The sequence below is a fragment of the Triturus cristatus genome, chromosome 4_1, assembly GCF_964204655.1.
Source record: "Triturus cristatus chromosome 4_1, aTriCri1.1, whole genome shotgun sequence".
NCBI lineage: Eukaryota > Metazoa > Chordata > Amphibia > Caudata > Salamandridae > Triturus > Triturus cristatus.
The window spans coordinates 251,922,732-251,942,883 of NC_140585.1; the positions used below are offsets into that span (position 1 = coordinate 251,922,732).

At 43.7% G+C, this 20,152-nt stretch overlaps 1 protein-coding gene across 1 annotated transcript in view; it reads left to right on the forward strand.

Annotated features, from left to right (window-relative positions):
* The window catches only part of NUP205 (nucleoporin 205), an 839,084-nt gene that overhangs the window by 785,157 nt on the left and 33,775 nt on the right, over nt 1-20,152 (forward strand). The window contains exon 41 of the mRNA XM_085651995.1: nt 15,882-16,007. Coding sequence (XP_085508121.1) covers nt 15,882-16,007 — 126 coding nt within the window. The remainder of the gene's footprint in view (nt 1-15,881; nt 16,008-20,152) is intronic.

Genomic DNA, 20,152 nt, shown 5'->3' on the forward strand with positions numbered 1-20,152 from the left:
CCTTTTTTTCACCTATTATGAAATGTATTTTCAGTCTATACTTGCATTGAGTTAATTCTGTAAAACTTTACTGTTAATGCGGCATTATTTACTTATTTACAGTTTGTTATCTTGCAATTTTGCTTTATTTACATTTTTTTCACTTGCTCGCAACAACATGAATCATTGGGCGTAGTCTCTTTTCTGTTTTTACTACACCCATGTCACCAGGACCCTCACTTCCGGTCGATTTCACGAAGGTTAGCCTTCTAGTCCTCACTTTACTTTTTCCTTTATAATCGCCTTCCGTTTTTACCTCCATTCTCCCGCACTTCGGAAGCAAGTTCAGCTTCATACGCACCGATACACACAGGTAGGTGTCTACTTCCATACGTTTTGGCTTATTGCCGTACCTTAGATATGCCTTATAGTTGCTCATTCCTACCACTTTTTTCCAGCCCTTTGGTTTCCTGGTCGCACCGACCCTGGGGAGACTACTTTACTTTTAATCCCGACGGCGTTCGATTTTTTTCGTTGACATTGTGCATCTGGTGAGTTCTGTGACGTTTGCCCATCCGCACCACGTTACTGTTTGTGTTTTTTTATAGACTATACTCTCAGCATGCTCCGACTTTGTAACCTTTGCTTTTCGTAACCCTAGTGGTTATTTATTTTCACTTATCGACTGAGACCTGTCGGTTAATTCGTTCTTATAAATTGCCACGCACCGCATGTTAGTTGCATGCTTCTGCGCCCTGTTATCTTATCGCACTTTTGCGTACATTCTTCACTCCACCATATACAACACTTTTACTTGTTTTTTGCCCACTCCGCTATGTGTAGCACTCTTACCTCGTTTCTTGCCCTTTTGCCTCATTGTTGTTGCTTCGATTTTCTTTAGTTCTCGAATCTTCCGTTTAGTAAATGAGGATATATTTTTTGTTACAATTAACTGTTTTCCTAAACTGCTATTTCTGGATACAGTGTTTAATATGTTAAATTCTCGTGCCTTCATTATGTCATTTTCAAACACTTTACCTGGTTGTTTGCCCACTCCGCTATGTACAGCACTCTTACCTCGTTTCTTGCCCTTTTGCCTCATTGTTGTTGCTTCGATTTTCTTCAGTTCTCGAATCTTCCGTTGAGTTATGAGGATGTTTTTTGTTATAATTAACTGTTTTCCTAAACTGCTATTACTGGTTACAGTGTTTAATATGTTAAGTTTTTGTGCCTTCATTATATCATTTTTAAACACTACTTGGTGAGACATTTTCTCTCCCAGATGTGTTTCTTCTTTTCAATGCTTTTGCCTTTTATTTATTTATTTATTTATTTTTTCATATATGTACATTATCTTTTAGTTTAATATCCCGTGCCGTTGTCCCGTTTGTTGTCACCCCTTCTTCATTTGGCTTTTGTTCATATTCACATAGAGTTCTTTTTTCACTCAATTATGTTACGCTTTATCACAACCATGTTTTTATTGCACTTATTGTCATTCCTTTATTATTTGGTTTTTTGATCAAATTTCATATTGTTTCCCAGCCCTGAAGAGTCACAGTTTTTCCACTGTTGACGAAACACGTGTCGGCTGGCGCTCTTTGTACTGATGAAAGACAACGTTTTGAATTAAAAAACATCTTTCCATTGTTCTTTGAACCCTGTTATCTTTTCTGTGATCAAATTTAATTATATTGTCACGTGTGCACAGGATTTGTTTGTAATTGTTCTGGTATGGGCTTTTGCCCATTCCATATACAGGGGTTTTGGGTATTCCCCTGACCTGTTTGCACCGTTAAGCATTGGTTCTTTGTACTTCTGACTCCATCTGTCCGTTCATCTGCCTTAGCGCCATTTATCCTGTCCACAAAACCCTCTCTGGTCTATATATGTTTCTACACAGGATAGGCTGCCATTGCAGAACGGTACTTCTCTTTCTCAATATCTCTCACCTATTATGGATAGGGATAAGATTGCATCAGAACTTTTCGAAAACTTGGAGAAGGGTGCCTACAAAAAGGATACACCATCAGGTGGAACTCCCAAAGAAGGCCTTAAGGACAAATTCATTAAACTTGAGAGGCTGAAGAAAACCGAGAACTCTAGATGGTGGGATAGTGCAACCCTTAAACAGTACTTAAGACTGAATAGAGTACCACGGGGTTTGCGCTCCCAAATCTTCCCTACTTTTGACGACCTAGATGATGATTTACTAGGAAAATGGGAGGAAGCACTCACAATCAACTCTAATACACTCATCCACATTCTCATAGAGAACGCCGAACGCAAAGTAAAAAAACTACAAAGTGAAATCTCACAACTTGAAGTAGAAATCAAGGATCTCAATCTCAAAGAAGCGACTGAAAAGAACTACACCATTCTTAACGAAATACTCAACATACACCAAAACGAAATCAAGGACAGGAAGAGCAGACAGTTGAAGAGAGACGAGGCGGACTACAAAGAGGGACGTGTTTTCACTTTCGCCAAAAAATATGATGGACTGGTGAATTCGAATAAACAAAGCGACAATTCTGAGAGAGGAGAGACATCTTCTGTCTCTTCAAGCACCTCTTCATTAAACACACCGGTTAGTAGCGATACCGAAGCGGATCCCCAAGGAAGCACCAATACCTCCAATTTTTTACGCGAGGTCAGAACCATAAGGAGGGAAAACAGAACACAACAAAGACAGAATACAGTAGAAAAACCAGGAGAGGGAAGAGATCAGGCAAAAGACGACTACAAGAGGAAACTCAGATCGGGCGTTCCCAACAAGTAACCACCAACCCAGAGGAGGTCCAAGTCATCAATCTTTCCTCTACACCACTGAACAAAGATATGACCTCCCTTCTTAGCTTGGGCCTCAATTTCAACCCTCACGAAACTGGGGATCTCTGCAGAACGAAGATTGATCTTTTCAAGTTCATCAGAAATCTCAAACTTAAGAAACACTTTGCTTGTTCCCTTGGTCCTAAAAGTTCATCTGAAATTATGAACCGGTCCACCGACCTAAACACTCAGAGCATCAGAGAAATCAAAGATACTCATCTGCTCATGACACTCAGCGAAATGGACGATCATCCTTATACTCTTGAACGTCTACTTATGGAACTAGACATTGACACTGACCATACCATCACCAGCGGACTCAAGGTGAAATCCAAATGGACACCCACATTACCAGGTAGCAATCCCATCGATATCTTCTACAATCTGGTGCTTGAAGATCTTAACAAACATGAACTCAAATCAGGTAAATCAAGACACAAAGGCAGAGACAATCTATCAAGAAATGAGCGTTTAGCACTTGAGGAACTCACTTCCAATCACGACATAATTATTAAGGAGGCCGACAAAGGCGGAAATGTAATTGTTATGAACAAATCTGACTATCATGCTGAAATCCTCTCTCAATTAAACGACTCAACTTGTTATGAACTTCTCACCAACAATCCGACTAATAACCTCACTAAACTGATTAACAAAAACTTAAGTGATTGGCACTCCCTTGGTTTACTAGACGATGAAGAAGCACTGTATATGAGGGTTGACAAACCTGTGTCTCCCTGGTTATATACCTTACCGAAAATACACAAGCATCCCACCCGGCCGCCTGGCAGACCCATTGTTTCAGGGATAGGAGGCCCTACGGAACGACTAGCTCAATATGTGGATGTTTTTCTCAATCCCCTGGTTAAGAACCTTCCGTCTTTCATACAGGATACGAAACATATCCTGAGTATTCTGAATGATCTTCAATGGCAACCAGGCATGATTATGGCAACATTAGATGTGGTATCTTTATACACCTCAATCAAACCTGATCTTGGTCTTGAAGCGGTCACACAATTCTTGGAGGTCAGATCCGCTTCTCTATGGCAACATACCAACATGTTAATATCCATGATGGATATAATTCTCAAAAACAACTGTTTTTTGTTTGAAGGGAAATGGTACAAACAAACGAAAGGTGTAGCCATGGGCTCAAGGTTTTCACCTTCGTTCGCTAACCTCTACATGGGCACATTAGAGGCAACCTGGATTTGGGGCATTAAGGGCGCAAGGTGGACCAATTCTATTGTATTCTGGGGTCGTTACATCGACGATTGTCTTTTACTATGGTCAGGAACCCAAGAAGATCTCGACGACTTCTGCATCCACCTCAATTCCAATGATATGGACATGAAGTTCACATGCAATAGCAGTATCTCACACATCACCTTTTTGGACGTAGAATTTTATGTTAAGAACGACACCTTACAAAGTAGACTTTTTCGTAAGGAGACAGCATGCAACGCCATTCTCCATGCCACCAGCTCCCACCCGGTACATCAGATTCGAGCCATTCCTTATGGTGAACTAGTGAGAGCTAGAAGGAACTGTAGTGAAGACAGTGAATTCAAGAAATGCATGACTGACATGGGAAAAAGATTCTCTCAACGCGGATACGATACCAACCTTATCAACAAAGCTGCCAACAGAGTCATCAAGACGGACAGGAATAACACACTTCGACCCAAAATTCGGATTAAACCCGCCCTTCAAACGACTAGACTGATCACCGACTACAATGGCCTTAGCCCTGTGATCAGAAGAAGCATGAACAAACATTGGAACATTCTGCTCTCTGACAGAAATCTCAAAGAGATTATCACCACCAAGCCTTCAATCACATTCAGACGTGGAAGAACTTTGCGTAACAGGCTTAGCCCCACTGTTCCTCATACTGCCTCAACACGCTCTTGGCTGACACCACACACTATTGGTTTCCACAAATGTGGATGTTGTGGTGTTTGCAAATGGGCATTGAATGGAGTCAAGGATTTCACCAGTCATCATAAACACCACTTTGATATCAGATTTAACATCAACTGCAACACCAAATTCGTTGTATATGTGCTTGAGTGCACCTGCAAGAGCCAATACGTGGGCAGTACCATCAGAGCACTAAAAGAAAGAATCAGCGAACATGCAAGAGCCATCAACTCCAACGACTCGAGATATCCTATGGCCATACACATAGGATCCTGCCCTACCCAAGGGGCTCACAAGAGATTTTCCTTTTTTGGAATTGACATTGCCCCACCCAACATAAGGGGCGGTAACCGTGAACTAAGATTGAGACGCCTTGAAGCAACCTGGATAATGCGTCTTCACACAGTGAGCCACGGCCAAAATTCTGACCACGAACTCCAATATTTCTTGGGTTCCTAACTCATATTGCTTTTCCGTCTCTACTCTTATTCTTAGACCTTTTCTGCAGCATACTCCTCTTGTGTTCTTTCAATTAAGCCTCCGTTAACTTTTTTCTTTACTTTGCTGTCCGCTTTTACTCTCCACAACTTTTCTCTCTTCCTCACTTATTTTTCTCCAATAGTACTTATAGCCTTAACTTCCTTTGCCCTTACTTTCTATTATCTAGTTTTTTACACACTGCGACATACACACTACTTCACAATAAAATATTATTTCCTTCTAACTCTAATTTTTCTTAATTTTCATATTTTATGTACATATTACTCGCACGCGATATATTGTGTAAACTTCGTTACATTCTATCCATGCTTCCTCTTCCTTTTCCTATTCGATCTTTTTCTACATCCAACTCGCAACTTTCCTCCCTCCTCTTTTTCCCCACCCCCTTTTTTTCACCTATTATGAAATGTATTTTCAGTCTATACTTGCATTGAGTTAATTCTGTAAAACTTTACTGTTAATGCGGCATTATTTACTTATTTACAGTTTGTTATCTTGCAATTTTGCTTTATTTACATTTTTTTCACTTGCTCGCAACAACATGAATCATTGGGCGTAGTCTCTTTTCTGTTTTTACTACACCCATGTCACCAGGACCCTCACTTCCGGTCGATTTCACGAAGGTTAGCCTTCTAGTCCTCACTTTACTTTTTCCTTTATAATCGCCTTCCGTTTTTACCTCCATTCTCCCGCACTTCGGAAGCAAGTTCAGCTTCATACGCACCGATACACACAGGTAGGTGTCTACTTCCATACGTTTTGGCTTATTGCCGTACCTTAGATATGCCTTATAGTTGCTCATTCCTACCACTTTTTTCCAGCCCTTTGGTTTCCTGGTCGCACCGACCCTGGGGAGACTACTTTACTTTTAATCCCGACGGCGTTCAATTTTTTTCGTTGACATTGTGCATCTGGTGAGTTCTGTGACGTTTTCCCATCCGCACCACGTTACTGTTTGTGTTTTTTTATAGACTATACTCTCAGCATGCTCCGACTTTGTAACCTTTGCTTTTCGTAACCCTAGTGGTTATTTATTTTCACTTATCGACTGAGACCTGTCGGTTAATTCGTTCTTATAAATTGCCACGCACCGCATGTTAGTTGCATGCTTCTGCGCCCTGTTATCTTATCGCACTTTTGCGTACATTCTTCACTCCGCCATATACAACACTTTTACTTGTTTTTTGCCCACTCCGCTATGTGTAGCACTCTTACCTCGTTTCTTGCCCTTTTGCCTCATTGTTGTTGCTTCGATTTTCTTTAGTTCTCGAATCTTCCGTTTAGTAAATGAGGATATATTTTTTGTTACAATTAACTGTTTTCCTAAACTGCTATTTCTGGATACAGTGTTTAATATGTTAAATTCTCGTGCCTTCATTATGTCATTTTCAAACACTTTACCTGGTTGTTTGCCCACTCCGCTATGTACAGCACTCTTACCTCGTTTCTTGCCCTTTTGCCTCATTGTTGTTGCTTCGATTTTCTTCAGTTCTCGAATCTTCCGTTGAGTTATGAGGATGTTTTTTGTTATAATTAACTGTTTTCCTAAACTGCTATTACTGGTTACAGTGTTTAATATGTTAAGTTTTTGTGCCTTCATTATATCATTTTTAAACACTACTTGGTGAGACATTTTCTCTCCCAGATGTGTTTCTTCTTTTCAATGCTTTTGCCTTTTATTTACTTATTTATTTATTTTTTCATATATGTACATTATCTTTTAGTTTAATATCCCGTGCCGTTGTCCCGTTTGTTGTCACCCCTTCTTCATTTGGCTTTTGTTCATATTCACATAGAGTTCTTTTTTCACTCAATTATGTTACGCTTTATCACAACCATGTTTTTTATTGCACTTATTGTCATTCCTTTATTATTTGGTTTTTTGATCAAATTTCATATTGTTTCCCAGCCCTGAAGAGTCACAGTTTTTCCACTGTTGACGAAACACGTGTCGGCTGGCGCTCTTTGTACTGATGAAAGACAACGTTTTGAATTAAAAAACATCTTTCCATTGTTCTTTGAACCCTGTTATCTTTTCTGTGATCAAATTTAATTATATTGTCACGTGTGCACAGGATTTGTTTGTAATTGTTCTGGTATGGGCTTTTGCCCATTCCATATACAGGGGTTTTGGGTATTCCCCTGACCTGTTTGCACCGTTAAGCATTGGTTCTTTGTACTTCTGACTCCATCTGTCCGTTCATCTGCCTTAGCGCCATTTATCCTGTCCACAAAACCCTCTCTGGTCTACACAACTCATTAAGTGTCCAAATTGATCTGAGTGTAGAGATGGGCCTTGCATATAGGGTGACCAGTGTGCCGTGGCATTGCCAGCACAGTTCTGGTTTTCCAAGGTGTACCCCAGCAGATTTCAGCATGTAAAGTACGTGTCGGTTTTCAGGGGGGCGGTGCCACGGCGCTACCTGGACCAGATATGCCCCAGGTTTATAAAACAGCTGCTGTTGTGCTGTGCTTTTATCTACAAGGTCCTTTGAGTGTGGAGGAAGGGATACCAAGAGCCTGGAGTGCAGGAGTCACTCGGGACAGTAACTTGTTTTTTTCTGAGCCCCCTTGGAATCCTTCTTGGTATGTCTTGTCTTCTTGTAAAATAGAAAGTCGTTTTCAGTAGCAGTCGGACGTGCACTCATCAAGGATGACAACTAGTAATCTCCTGCGATGGGCAATTGAAGTAAAGGGTGCCTTTGTGTTTGTTCGGCAGAGGTCTCTTCAGTTGTGCATTTGTGGCTGCCATCTTTGGAAAGAAATGGTTGTAACTTCAAACCAAAGGGTAACTTGTACTTTTATTATGTGATCTATTTCAGATTCACATGAAGTCAGGCCTAGAATGGTTCACTAAAACATTTATTCAAAGTAGCAAAGCGCCTATTCTACAAGATGGAGGGCTGAAGCGGAAACGTTCATGGGTAACGCCCTCATTGTGGAATGGGAAGGCGGCGCGTGCTTCCGATCATGGGTGTATTGTGCATAGACTTCGAGCCAGGGACGCAGACCTGCACAGATTCCGTCTTCTAGAACTCTTCGCCTGGGTGCTGTATTCTTTCATGCCTGTGTATGACCAAAAGGACGCCATATTGAAAAAAGAAAGGTCACTGTGACAAAGTTTGGGGGAATTTTTTAGGGACACAGCAGTATTATTGTGGTGTGCCATTTATATTGTGTTGCAAAGGACAGTGTACGTGGAGCATGTTACTGGCGGGTAATCCGAGCATAGGTAGGTGGTGGTACCATCCAGCTAGTGACACGTCTGGACGGTGAGAACCTAAGAGCAATGCTTAAAGTGCGTCTGTCAACTCGCATTGGGGACCTGTGTTTTTGCGATGGGGTGACATTAAATGATCTATATATTTTCTTTAGTTGAATGCCTACTTACGGGAGGCCATGCTGACTGGGTGTGCAGGGCTTCCCCCTTCTGTAAAAATGTTGGGCTGACATGCCTTAACTCTCAGTCGCCACCTGAGTAACTGCATAAGGTAGCCTCCGGCTGCTAATGCTGCTGGAGGTGTGAGCTACCCTTCAAGGCTGTCGGACGCCTCGACCTCAGAATACTGAGGGATGGAGTGTCTGCCCTGTCTGTCTGCTGTCCATCACTGGCTGACCAGTTATTCATGGAGATCTGTGCCTCTCTTCCACTGACCACATCCTCATCCCATTTCGTTGCAGATTGATGATCAGATATTGGGATTGCATTTGTAATATCATCTTATAAAATATTGTCGCCAGAGTGTCGACTGCCTCAGTTTTGTGAGGGGCAGGATAGCTTCATTGTTCTAATGGATACTTCCACAAGTAGATTCCTCACTTGTTGAATATCCCCAGGTGCCACACTGGAGCTGGAACCTTTGCAGTTGTTCTCTATGCGGGTGGATGAGGCCTTTTCCACGCCATTTGTTGCAAATCTAAAGCGACTCTGGTATGTACATTTTTCTCTAGGATTTTTCTACAAACGTCTCTTTCCTACAGTGCGTAGGGCTGTGACCTGCTATGCAGTCCGGTCACTGCTTTTTGGTTGTGGCACTGCTACTCACCTGTCAAGAGAGCACCATTTCAACAGTGTTGTTTTAAATGGCGGCAGTTGTGTTGTCATGTGATGTCGCCACGCTGCTCTGGAGTTCGAAGTGTTGTTACCTGCACCATGAATAGAAGCCCATCTGCCGCTCACAGAATTCAAGGGATAACCAGTGGTCCCTTTCTTCTGGGTTTAAAATGTCTGAACGTTGTCATTTTCTGTAATCTTACGAATGCAGATATTGTGGGGGGCCTCTTTAGTGCAGCGCGGGGAGTGCAGTACAGCGAGCAGGAACCTATGTGCATCAGAGGTGGGCGAGCCAACTCGTGCACAGGGAGAGCAGAGCCAGGGCCGAGCCAAGGGCGGCCCTGGCTAGAAGAGCCCATGTACTAGCCGAGGCTTTCAAATAATTGGCAAGTAAACCATGCAGCAAACCTGTTGGGTTACGATAATCTGACTTCTAAAAGTGTTTTTCTATGATAGTATTTCTATAATATGCAGAAGCGTTTCGCCTTAGTACATTGGATTTGAACTCTGCATTGACGAGTATTCTTTAAAAGTGAGTATTTATTAAACACAAACTGATAAACATACCGGCCATTAGTGGCCATGCAGTCAGTAAACTGAGATGAAAGTGCGTTATTTGTACCCTAAATGTTGCCTAGATTTTTAGTATATTATCTTACCCTATGAGGGAGTCTGGTGCACTCCGCGCAGTGGCCTTTACCAGAGAATGCAGATCTCCGCGGCTTTATGTCTTCAGTGGAGCGCCCCAGACCCCACCCAGTGCTGCAGTGATGGTCACCAGTTGACATCACCGAGGCACTTCTTCTCCTGCCCTTGTTGTCATTTAACGTCCACTGAAATACTTAGGTCTGACAGTGTGAGTTGTTCTTTTACAAAAATGGGGTAAACAGTTAATAACCATTGGAAAGGGGCGTCGGTGTTTAAATGGGCCGTTACTGTCCAATACCGAGTGTTTTTTATTTTCAGAGGGAGAGTACCTGCACTTTTCAAGAGTGACGTCATATTTTTAATTGGAGACTAACTATCGACACTTCTCAGAAACAAGTAGGTACTCTGGTACGGGTACCTGCACTTCTGTTATTCCTTGTCAAGCACTGGCTGTGCGCATAGATGCCTTATGACGCGCTGGCAGCTATTTTGGCTTTGGTTGCTTTACCATTCCAACATGGCTGATAGTTATTACGGAACATTAAAATAAAAAAAGCAAGCTTTGGCACTTGCCTCTTAAAGGCGAGATATATTCGCGTTTCCAATGCATGTTTTATATATTACGTCAACAGAGTTTTGTTACGGTGGTCAACTGCCATGGGTGCAAATTCAGGACGGTGAGTGTAAAAATTCAGGACAAAGGGTCAAAATTCAGGACAAGAGGTCAAAATTCAGGACAAAACTTCGGGACAAAAGGTATGTTTTACAGACACATCAGAGGAGGTTGCGCAATAGTATATAAGTAAGCCCATCAATATCCAAACATATTCAACCATATGCAAACCTATCCAACATGTATCCTTCCATCATTTCACTCTTCCATCCCTCCACCCACCCTTTCACCCTATCCATTTGTACAATAATACATGCACTCTTCCACCCATCCATCCATACACTCATCCATCCAGCCATTTACCCTATCACCCATCCAGCCATTCTTTCAATTACTCATCCAGCCAGTCACTCACCCTTCCACCCATTCACCCTTTCACCCATTCACCCTTTCAGTCATCCGTCCACCCTCCCTCTCTCCATCGACCCTTTCACTTAGCCATCCTTCCTTCCATCCATCCATCCACCCACCCATCTACTCATCCACTCATGAATCCATCCATTGACCCTATCACTCATCCATCTTTTCACTCATCCATCCATCCATCCCTTCTCTCATCTATCCACCCTTTCACTCCTTCATTCATCTATCCATCCTTTTGTCCGTCTACCCTCTTTCATTCACCCCCCCTTTCACTCATCCATCCATTCACCCTTTCACTTATCAATTAATTAATCCATCCATAATTTCCCTCTTTCATCCACCCATTCACTTGCCCATCATCCACCCTTTCACTCATCCATCCACCCTTTTACCCATTCATCTACCCTTCCACCCATACATCCATCTATTTACCTTTTCTCTCATCTATCCTTCCACTCACTCATCCATCCATCTACTCGCTCATCCATCCATCTACTCGCTCATCCATCCATCTACTCATCGATCCATCCATCTACTCATCCATCCATCCTTTCACTCATCCACCCCCCTTTTACCCATCCATTTAACTTTTCTCTCATACATCCTTTCACTCACTCATTTATCCATTTACCCTTTCATTCATCTATTCACCATTTCACTAATCCATCCATCCATCCACCCATCCCTTCACTTACTCACTCGCCCACCTTTTCATAATAATTATGAGCTGAGCCTTTGTCTACAGAGTTGCAGCAAGAAGAGGCCCATCAAGAACTCCACCCTCGCTGTAGTTCCTAAAGCAAGGGGTGGGGTGGGGATAGGGTTCACAATGCCCCTGCACACAGGCAATCTGAAAAAGTGAAAGTCATGAGTCATGCATGATGCACAGTGCCAGGCCATGAGGTGACTGTGGCATGGAATCGTTTCCTGGGCTTTTAAGTGGAATGAAAAAACTGGGGGGGGTCTCTCCAAAGGGGGTGTTCGATTAAATTAAGGGCGTGGCTTAAAACACCTACAATGATCAATCTGGCCCTACGTTTCTTCAGACACTTTTAGATCTCACTAGAGGGTGAACTCCGGCCCGGCTCCCCTTGTGTAAGCCACGGGGTGTGTGCAGTAGAATCAAGAGCCCAGGTTAAAGAGAAGCATCGAGTCGCTGCCGGAAGCCCCCTGCCGAGCGGACACTCCATTCCAGCAGCCTGCTCACTGGCGTATTCCTCATCACCAATTTCTGCTGGTTCGAATCCACCATTATTCGATTACAATTGATTAATCTAGTGTATGATCTGAGTGCCACCTATTCACTTATCAGGGGTACTCCATCTATGGCGGGGCTGGCGCACATTTCTGAGGTGGTAGAGACGTCATCACTGTCCTCTGTTTACATTTCCCGCCGTTGCAGTAATATTGTTTCCCTTCTGCGCTGTAGTGCTCTGCGCATGCCCACGTGCTGTCGGTGTCGCCACGGCGCGTTCAGAGTGGACCTTAGACTCTGCCATGTCAAGAGTGACAGGGGGGTTCAGCTGCTATGGTCTGCACAGCAGCATGGAAATATGTTCAGCAAAGGAAACCGAGGCAATAACAACATCAGCTGTGGCAAAGATTACCAGCCGACAATTATGTTTGCACATCAAGGCGTGTAATATCACAGTGAGTGCCATTGTATGTGGCATGACAGGAAGTGCATGTCATCGTACGAGGCATCACAGGAAGTGACATCATGACCTGTACATTGATTTACACACTTGTAAGATTTACTGTCAGTGTAGAACTTGTGCCTGTGGTTTAAAGTGCTCCGACATCCTACATTGGAATAAGTAGTGCTGTAAAAGAAAAAAAGATAGTGGTATTTAAATTATTATTCGTGCAAATACTCGTACAGACTGACACATCTGACCTTCATAAGATGTATACATATCTCTTCTATACAGGGATTGAAAAAGTGAAAAGCTTGCCTTCAGATAGTAGTTTCTCCTAAGTACCTGTGAAGTGTTGAAGTGATGAGCTGTGTGCCTTTATTTCCTATCCTTTGCATTGGATTCTAGTTGTTAGGCTCCAGATAGCTCCCAGCCAGGATCAAACTGGAACAAAATGATGGCCCCTTAACTTTGGCCCGGTGTCGGAAAATTAAATTAAGCAAGTTTAGCATATTTTACTGGAGCCCAACATCTTGCCAGGGGAGACGGCATACACCCTGTGAAAATAGTGGGTGGACACCGTCTGCCCACGTGTACCCCCAACCTGTGCTCTGCAGCAATGTGTCAAGAATCAGCCTCAGACTCGGGGTTCTCCAGCGATCAGTTCTTCAGAAAAATATCGGTAGCAAGTTAGGACAGCTTTTACCAATGGCATTAGCAAATGACAGTAGCGGCTAGCACAAACGGGGGATGGCCCTTTACGGTTGGGGCTATGAAGCTCAGGTCAGTAAGGTCGGGAACTGGTAGGGCCAGTTAAAAGGACAGCAGTCATGGAGGACTGTGCTTGGCAACAGAAGCTGTTGAGCTTCCTCCGTTTCCATCTCGCTTCAAGCCGGTTTAGCATCCTGATACTTTTTGGGGGTTGCCCTTTCTTCTGCAGTTAGTTCCCTCTTAGTTCCCTCCTTCCCTCTGTCCCTCCTTCCCTCTGTTTCCACTTCATCCTGGCTCCTGGGGGAGGGGTATTCTAGTTGTCAAAATATATTAGACATTTTTTGAAGCAAGTGGTTGCGCCATCTATGCTATATGTAGGTATTATTCACCGATAAAAAACATTTTCAACACAAAGATTGTCTCCATAACCCAAATTTTGTGTCACTATCACCCCTAAGTGATGGAAAAAAGTGTGGGAAATGGAGTGATGGTGCCTCACGGTAGCACCACCATGGAGGATAAAGTAGGAAGGTACTCGCCTGCTACCTCAGATATCATCATCAGCTACCACCACTCCAGAAAATGAAAAGGTGTTGGAGAAAAGGAATGGGTAACAACCCACAAGACGGTATGCCCCCGTCGGGCATTTTCCCGGTAAATGCTTTGAAGGAGAAGTGGTCTAAGATACAGTATATACCACTTTGGTTCCCTTTTTAATCAGTGACCAACTAACTTTGCTGTGTGTTGTCTTCTTTTTTGTGTCTCTAACAGAGTTTTTAATAAGATAAGTGACGGTGCAGGGTGGATTGACAATACCCCATGTCCTGAAGAAATTGCCGTGAGTTTTCCCTAAGGCAATAAAACATCGGCATTTTTATTTGAGCAGACACACAGCACAAGAATAAAATAGCAAGCCAGTGTGTACTAGCTCACAGTTGTATATAGTTGTCACAGCACAGCTTTTTCTTTCACACACCCTACCACTTTGTCTTGTGGGTTGTTACCCATTCCTTTTCTCCAACACCTTTTCATTTTCTGGAGTGGTGGTAGCTGATGATGATATCTGAGGTAGCAGGCGAGTACCTTCCTGCTTTATCCTCCATGGTGGTGCTACCGTGAGGCACCATCACTCCATTTCCCACACTTTTTTCCATCACTTAGGGGTGATAGAGACACAAAATTTGGGTTATGGAGACAATCTTTGTGTTGAAAATGTTTTTTATCGGTGAATAATACCTACATATAGCATAGATGGCGCAACCACTTGCTTCAAAAAATGTCTAATATATTTTGACAACTAGAATAGGTATCCAAACAGTATTTTCACCGCGTGAACAGGTCAATTATTGTTTATTAATTCCTTGAGTGGGGGAAGACCTGTTCTCTGCCCCTATAGCTCCTTTTTGTGGTTTGGTCCTGGGGGAGGGGAACGGGGGGCAGGTTTCAAAGCTTCCCCTATCCTAGCACCAACTTTGAGTTTTGGGCCTTGGGGAGATGATTCTAATCTTTGCATCCTTTCGATATATAAACCTGACGGTTTAGCGGGGCTTTGCAAATTGAAGGGACTCGCTGAGCCGTTTTGCTATCAGGACATCACCCGTAGCTCTCTCCCCTCACCCCTCTTTTCCACAGGCTTGTTCTCTCCTCTTCGTGTGTGTGTGTTACTGCTCACGCTAAGGTGCCCCATTCTGAGCCTCTGCCTCCCATTGGGTAATTATGATGAAAGACCACGAGGTGGCAATAGTTCGGTGTCCACTGTGTGTCAGGCCAAATGTATGTTCAATTAATCTGGCTGGGTATCCATTGATAAATAAGAAATTGTATCACAGACCACTTAGTAGCAAATGCTTTTCTTGAGGAATCCGGTATTAGGTACCCTGTAAACATCACAGTATAGTCCTGTGATGGACACCTGTTCAGATTAAGTGGTGCTTGCTAAGCATGTATGTTGCAAAGTTCTGAGGCTATGGGAGGCCCCCACATGCTGTAACAGCTCAGACTGGCCCAGTGTCATTCTCTATGTGGCAATCCTCAGCCCCTCACAGAATGACAATGGGCGGGTGGGGCTGCTCTTGTGCCCAGAGGAGTGTGAGGCGGCCCCATCAGGGGGCAGAGGCTTCTGGCAGGGAAACAGTGCTATTCCCAAAATTACGGACAAAAGGGCAAGGCGTCCGTCAAAGGGATCTTCACGGACAACGGACGTGAGATCCAATTTACGGACGGTCCGTTAAATTTACCGACGGTTGGTCACTCTGAGTTTTTTCTTGGTACCTATGCATTGTCCGAGTACATCGCGAGAGGAATGACCATTATGAAACTGCAGAGCCGAGAAGTGGGGACCGCGCCCCGTTTTCTGCTCTCGAGCTTCCGTCGATACAGTATGAGCTTCTCTTAACTCTTTTTACGAGTTGTCACTTGGTCAAATTTGTCAGAAATCGCCACTGTAGGATTTGCATGGTCAGAATATCGAGTGTTGAATTCCTTATTCTCTGTACACGTGTTGAATTAGAGTTAAGCATCAATTAACATTGATTTCCTTCATGAGCGGTGTCTGTAGATATCATAGAAACGTGTCTTTTTATTCTCTGGCGCCATCTGGAGTACTTCCTGCTGCACTGCACCCCCAGTGATGCTCGGGATTCCCTGCTTTCGTCTGCGACGTCGTTCAGAGGCCAGCGGCAAGGTAATATAGTACCATAATCACCATGTTAACTTTATTTCAGTTCAATGGACCATAAAAGTGCAGAAAAACATTATACATGCAGAAAAAGATCCTAAAAACAGATCGCATCCAAATATCAATGCACAGTAAAAAAGAAATGAAATCCAGTCACAGAGCAACAATTGGCAAATGCTGCCCCCGGGTAAGACGAAGACCAGGAGACAAAAACCTCAGTGAGAGAAGCCTTATAAAAGTGCTCCTAAAAGGTCCGCTATGTCACCCAAAATGTGTGTATAATTTACATTCCTTCATATCTTTAGTCTCTGTTTCGGATTTAAAGAGACATAAAATTCATCAAAGCAAAAAGCACATTAGTCGAATATATACACAATAAGGTCCAGATTAGATTAAGTAGCTAATTAGTTAAAAAAGAAGATCTTAAAATAAGATTGGTTACTTTCTTCACCCCATGCCCACAGTATCAAAGTCAAGTGCCACACCAGCATAGGCTTAGCCGTTATCACCAAAGAAGCCCTCTGTTCTGATCAATGTGAGAAGTCCATCCCTTATCGTAGGAACCTTTTCCTAACCCACCATATGGAAAAGACATATCTAGATACTGGGAATGCTATTGCGTGGTGGAGGTCGTATTTCAGTATTCTAAGGGCCTCTAGGTGGTTAGGAATTCCTAGGTCCCTGCAAATCTGTACTAGCCACTTTTGTCTTACTCTTTTGTATGCCGGACAAAAGAAGAGCGCACGTGCTTCCGTTTCTTCTGCTGTACCACAGGAGGGACAATTCCGATCTATTTCCCTCGACTAGGCAGCAGTAAATGTGCGCGGGGGCGAGCTGGGTCTGAGCTGCAAATACAACTTCCTGGCTAGTGCTGGCTGGATCTCATCCAGGAAAATCTTGTATCTAGAAGTGTCTTTAATCTGTTAGAAATTCCTAGTTTCAATACCCTCTGCTCAACCCTCCATAAGATAGGAAAGTCTGGAAGCCCTGTAGCAATCCACAAGTTTCTTCTTGGAAATTGCCAGGGAGGTTGTTTGAGGGTCTTTCCATAGAGAAACCAGCCCTATACTAGTCGGTCTCCCTGAGATGAGAAAACCAAGGTAGGCTTTTGGCCCCTGGTATCCTCTGAAGTTTTTCTAATGCTTGTCTATATGGGGTCATCTCTGGGGTCGACCAAACTCTCCTCTAATAGAGGAGTGGACTTAAAACAATAGTCTCCGACATGGTGGGCAACCCTAGATAAAGTCGGAGCGCAGTCAGGGGAGTGCTAGGGGGAAGAAGGCACTAAGTCCCTAATGAATTTATTTTCTACCAGTAGAATGCCTTTAACAGACTTGTGTCCCCATAGCTCTGCCCCATAAGGCATGGCTCCCAGAGATTGGGTTTTGTATATTTCCATCAGGAGGCTAAGGGGCTTAGAGAATGAAGACCTATGGACCTTAGCCAGACAACTTGTACTCTGTGCTAGCTTCACTCTCTGTTTCCTTATGTGAAAGACCCAGTCCATATGCTCATTGAGAGTGATCCCCATATACTAAAAAATGGCAACCTTTTCCAATGGGATTCTGTTCAACACTGGGTGGTTTTGGTGGAATGGATAGTATTTAAGATCATAAACTTCGTCTTGGCAACATTCACCTCAAGACCCCACTGGATGCAAAACGAGTTCAACTCATTGAGTATCCTTTGCATCCCTGTGTGAGATGTTGATAGGAGGAGGGTATCATCGGCGAACATCAGGGCTGGAATTTTGGTGTAACAAATCTTGGAAGTGTCATTGTTGCCGACCCCATTTAGGGGATCCACCAACCCATTGATATACAAACAAAATAGGGTTGGTGCCAACACACAGCCCTGTCGTACGCACCTGGTTACTAGAAATGGTTCAGAAAGCTCCCCTAGCTTCCCACATCAAACCTGTGCAAAGTTCTTTTCATGCAGTCTTATAAGGATATTACAGAGGTAGGTGGTAACCCCCATGTTAGTTAGAACAGCCCAGCGTTTGGATCTCGGAACTAGGTGAAAGGCAGATTTTATGTCTACGAAGATCAGATACAAACTGCCACCCTCCAGCACTACCGTTATCCAATAGAGATGTTGGAGGCGGAATACCGGGTCAATGGTGGATCTTCAGTTTCTAAAACCTGCTTGTAAAGTGCAAAGAGCATCATGGACCTCTATCCACTCTTTTTGCCGTTCTCAGATGACCCTTGAGAAAACCTTCTGCATCACATCTATGAGGCTAATGGGCCTATAATTTCCCGGTAAAAGGGGGAAACCTTTCTTATACACAGGAATTATTTCAGCACCGGCCCAGGTCTCGGATAGGCATACCACCCAATACAGTATTAAAGATGACTAACCGGTAGAGAGCCCAAACGTCTGGTTCAGAAATATACAAGTCCCCAGGGATCTTATCGATTCCAGGCGCCTTGTGAGGGGCTATACTTTAAATGGCTCTACCTACTTCCTCAAGAGAAGCTATAGGGAAGTCCTCATTAGCCTTTATACCAGCATGGTTAAGATCATATGTTTGATGGTCTACATTTTTCGCCACCGTTACCTCAGGGGGATCCTGGACATCATAAAGTGAACGAAAATTATAATTCCTGGCTTCGGCAGCTATGTTTGACTCTAGAGTGCATCTCCCTTCCCGATTGCCGAAGAAGAATATGCACTTGCATCTTTCAGTTTAAGGGCCTGTAGGAGAGACTCCCATTTGGTCATGTCCCACTCAATCTTGGCCTGTTTGATGGCACCCCTATACCTAGTTCTGGCACTTGTAATCTGGGTTTTGTCCTTAGATTTTGTTGCTAAATAAATGTAGGGTGGCATGTTTGTCTGTCGATGTTCGCCCATTTCGGGCCCAAATTGACTGGTGTAAGAGCGTAGCTCTATAAAGCTATACAAGACCACTTTTCTAGGAGGCGTATGGTTGTGGCAGGTATAGCCCACTGCCTCTGTAGCCCACACCCAGTGGCTCAACTTGGCAATTAAAGTCTCCCCCCTGTGATCTTGAGGTCATACCTTGGAAGGGAAGACATGAGGCTAGATAATTGCTCCACTGCTGGGGATTCTTGTCCCCTACTGACTGTTCTTAAGTATACGTTAACTAGTATTAGAGTTCTAGCAGAGGTAAATTACAATAATACAGACAGAAGGTAGGGACCCCGTCTCATTTTCCCTTGCAGATCAACCTAAATAGGTGGCAATCTAGATTGTAAGCCCCCTAAGGGTCTACACCTCCCTGCAGTCACATCAGGTTTGGAAAAAGCTGCATAAACTATGGCCCAGGTTTCTTGAAATAATACTAAATCAAATTTGTCTACGAATGACCCTCAGTCACTGCAATCTAGCTTATTCCTAAAGCCGGCTACATTCCAGGATGCAACTTTGATGGTATTTGACAAAGTGTTGATAACTGGCAGAGCCACACCCACTTTTGGCTCTCGCGTATCCACCCTGGGCTGACATTCCTAGTTATTAATTAGTAGCATAGTTCATATCTGCAAGCCCCTGTTCTGCTCTCGCACCTACGACCATACTCCTCCCCCTTCCTCCCTTCTTCGTGTTGAGAAGACCTTAATTCTCAGGACACAGTAGTGCGTTATTAATACTAGTACCATAGCTTATATCTGCAGGCCCCTGTTCTGCTCCCGCCACTGTGACCATCCTCCCGTCTTTGTGTTGGGGAAGACGTTCATTCTCATGACAGAGCAGGTAAGTGGATAAGGTAAAACGTCCGTCAGGCCTTCCTCTACCCACAGTGCATCCTAGCCGGACAATGTTCTTTACTGCTGTCGGCTCAGCCCCACTTTGTAAACACTCCCTGCCTTGAGCGCCCGGTAGTCCCAACAACCTAATCTGATAAAGTTCTTGGTCAAAGATCTTGGGGGCCCTGGACTCTGCAGGGTCAGGGAGTCAATTCACCACATATAAGGTCTCAAGTACATTGCGTACAGGTACAGCATATCTACAGGGGTCAGCTGTAGGAGGGGCATAGTGGATGTAGCTGGAGGTGGAGAACAGGGGGGCTCATGCAGTATAATGAGGCCTACCTAGGGTAGGTCTATAAAAATAGCCCAATGGGAGGATAGACATTGCTGAGTTCTGTGTTTGCCTGGATAGATCACTTGAAAACAAATCCAATA